At 50.1% G+C, this 1,255-nt stretch overlaps 1 protein-coding gene across 1 annotated transcript; it reads right to left on the bottom strand.

Annotated features, from left to right (window-relative positions):
• Window positions 1-292: 292 nt before the first annotated feature.
• On the bottom strand, window positions 293-820 carry EAH_00048130 (hypothetical protein; the record flags this gene model as incomplete). Its single annotated transcript, XM_013391420.1, has 2 exons — window positions 293-468; window positions 763-820. The coding sequence occupies 2 exons, from the start codon at window positions 818-820 to the stop codon at window positions 293-295; spliced, it is 234 nt and encodes a 77-aa protein (XP_013246874.1).
• Window positions 821-1,255: the final 435 nt, after the last annotated feature.

Below are 1,255 nucleotides of genomic sequence, written 5' to 3'. Positions count from 1 at the left end.
CTCGACAGAGAACATCGCGTCCCAACCAATTGATTTCCTAGGTCTTCTTCTGTACGCTCGTGGGTGCCATATAAGCGTACTGGCTAAAAGGCAAATTTTCCTTCGCGTCAGCGCCTCTGCACTCCATTTCACGATACAGCGAAACGAAGGCTCTGCTGCTCTGGCTTGGCGCGTAGCCTTGCGTCCCAACCAATTGATTTCCTAGGTCTTCTTCTGTACGCTCGTGGATGCCAAATAAGCGCACTCCCTAAAAGGCAAATTCTCATTCGCGTCAGCGCCTCTGCACTCCATTTCACGACACAGCGAAACGAAGGCTCTGCTGCTCTGGAATGGCGCGAAGCCTCGACAGAGAACATCGCGTCCCAACCAATTGATTTCCTGGGTCTTCTTCTGTACGCTCGTGGATGCCATATAAGCGCACTGCCTGAAAAGGCAAATTCTTGCGTTCGTCATCCGTTGCACAAACATCTACACACGCACGAACACCGACAAGGCAGTTTGAACGCCGTATGAACGCCTAGAAAATGAGCTATTTCCGGCTTCCCTTCTGCCTCATCGTGTGGCGAAAAACGTGTTTGGAGTCTGCGGGTGACTCCACGTTTTTAAAGCGAAGTACAGAGAGGGGAAAATGCCTACAGAGTCAACAAACAGCCATTTCTACCCTTCGGGAATACTCCACAGAGCATCAGCTAAATCGGAGCTGAGCCATATCCAACATGGCTGTTGAAGGCATCCAGGCAAGCTGCGCTACCAGTCATATACTCGCCTCATTGCAACTATTAACAGTGCCGCAGCACGTGCCATTAAGGACGTTTAACATTTTCGTGAGTTGCAAGCAATCAGCTTCCTGTGTCTGCCGCATATCTGCCGAAGTTCTTGACGGTAAATGGGCTCTCTAGCAACGGCTGCATTCTGTTGAATGCAGTGTCGTGCAGCCATTCTGAAGCCCCGTATGTACCTTTGCTCATTTTATTGCGAACAGGAGATTGCATATTTAGCGAAGCACACTTGCGTGCTGGCTGCATGCTGGAAAACACCCCACCAGAGGACATCGCGTGGCCCGAATATAGTATGCTGCATTTCCTTCCGGAAGAAAACACGCACTCCCTAAAATGCAAATGGCGCGTTTCCTTTTTGACGTGGCGGTGCAGGACAAAATATCACTTTTTGTAGGCGTACGTCTGGTTGGTCACGAATCGCCTCGGCACTTTACGTTGGGTGTATCGACGCAAAGATATTTTGTCCTCAGCTCTTG

Source organism: Eimeria acervulina, genomic scaffold (assembly GCF_000499425.1).
Source record: "Eimeria acervulina Houghton genomic scaffold, Eah_scaff752, whole genome shotgun sequence".
Taxonomy (NCBI): domain Eukaryota; phylum Apicomplexa; class Conoidasida; order Eucoccidiorida; family Eimeriidae; genus Eimeria; species Eimeria acervulina.
The sequence above is the reverse complement of the archived record's forward strand: the minus strand, read 5'-3'. Positions and strand labels throughout refer to the sequence as shown.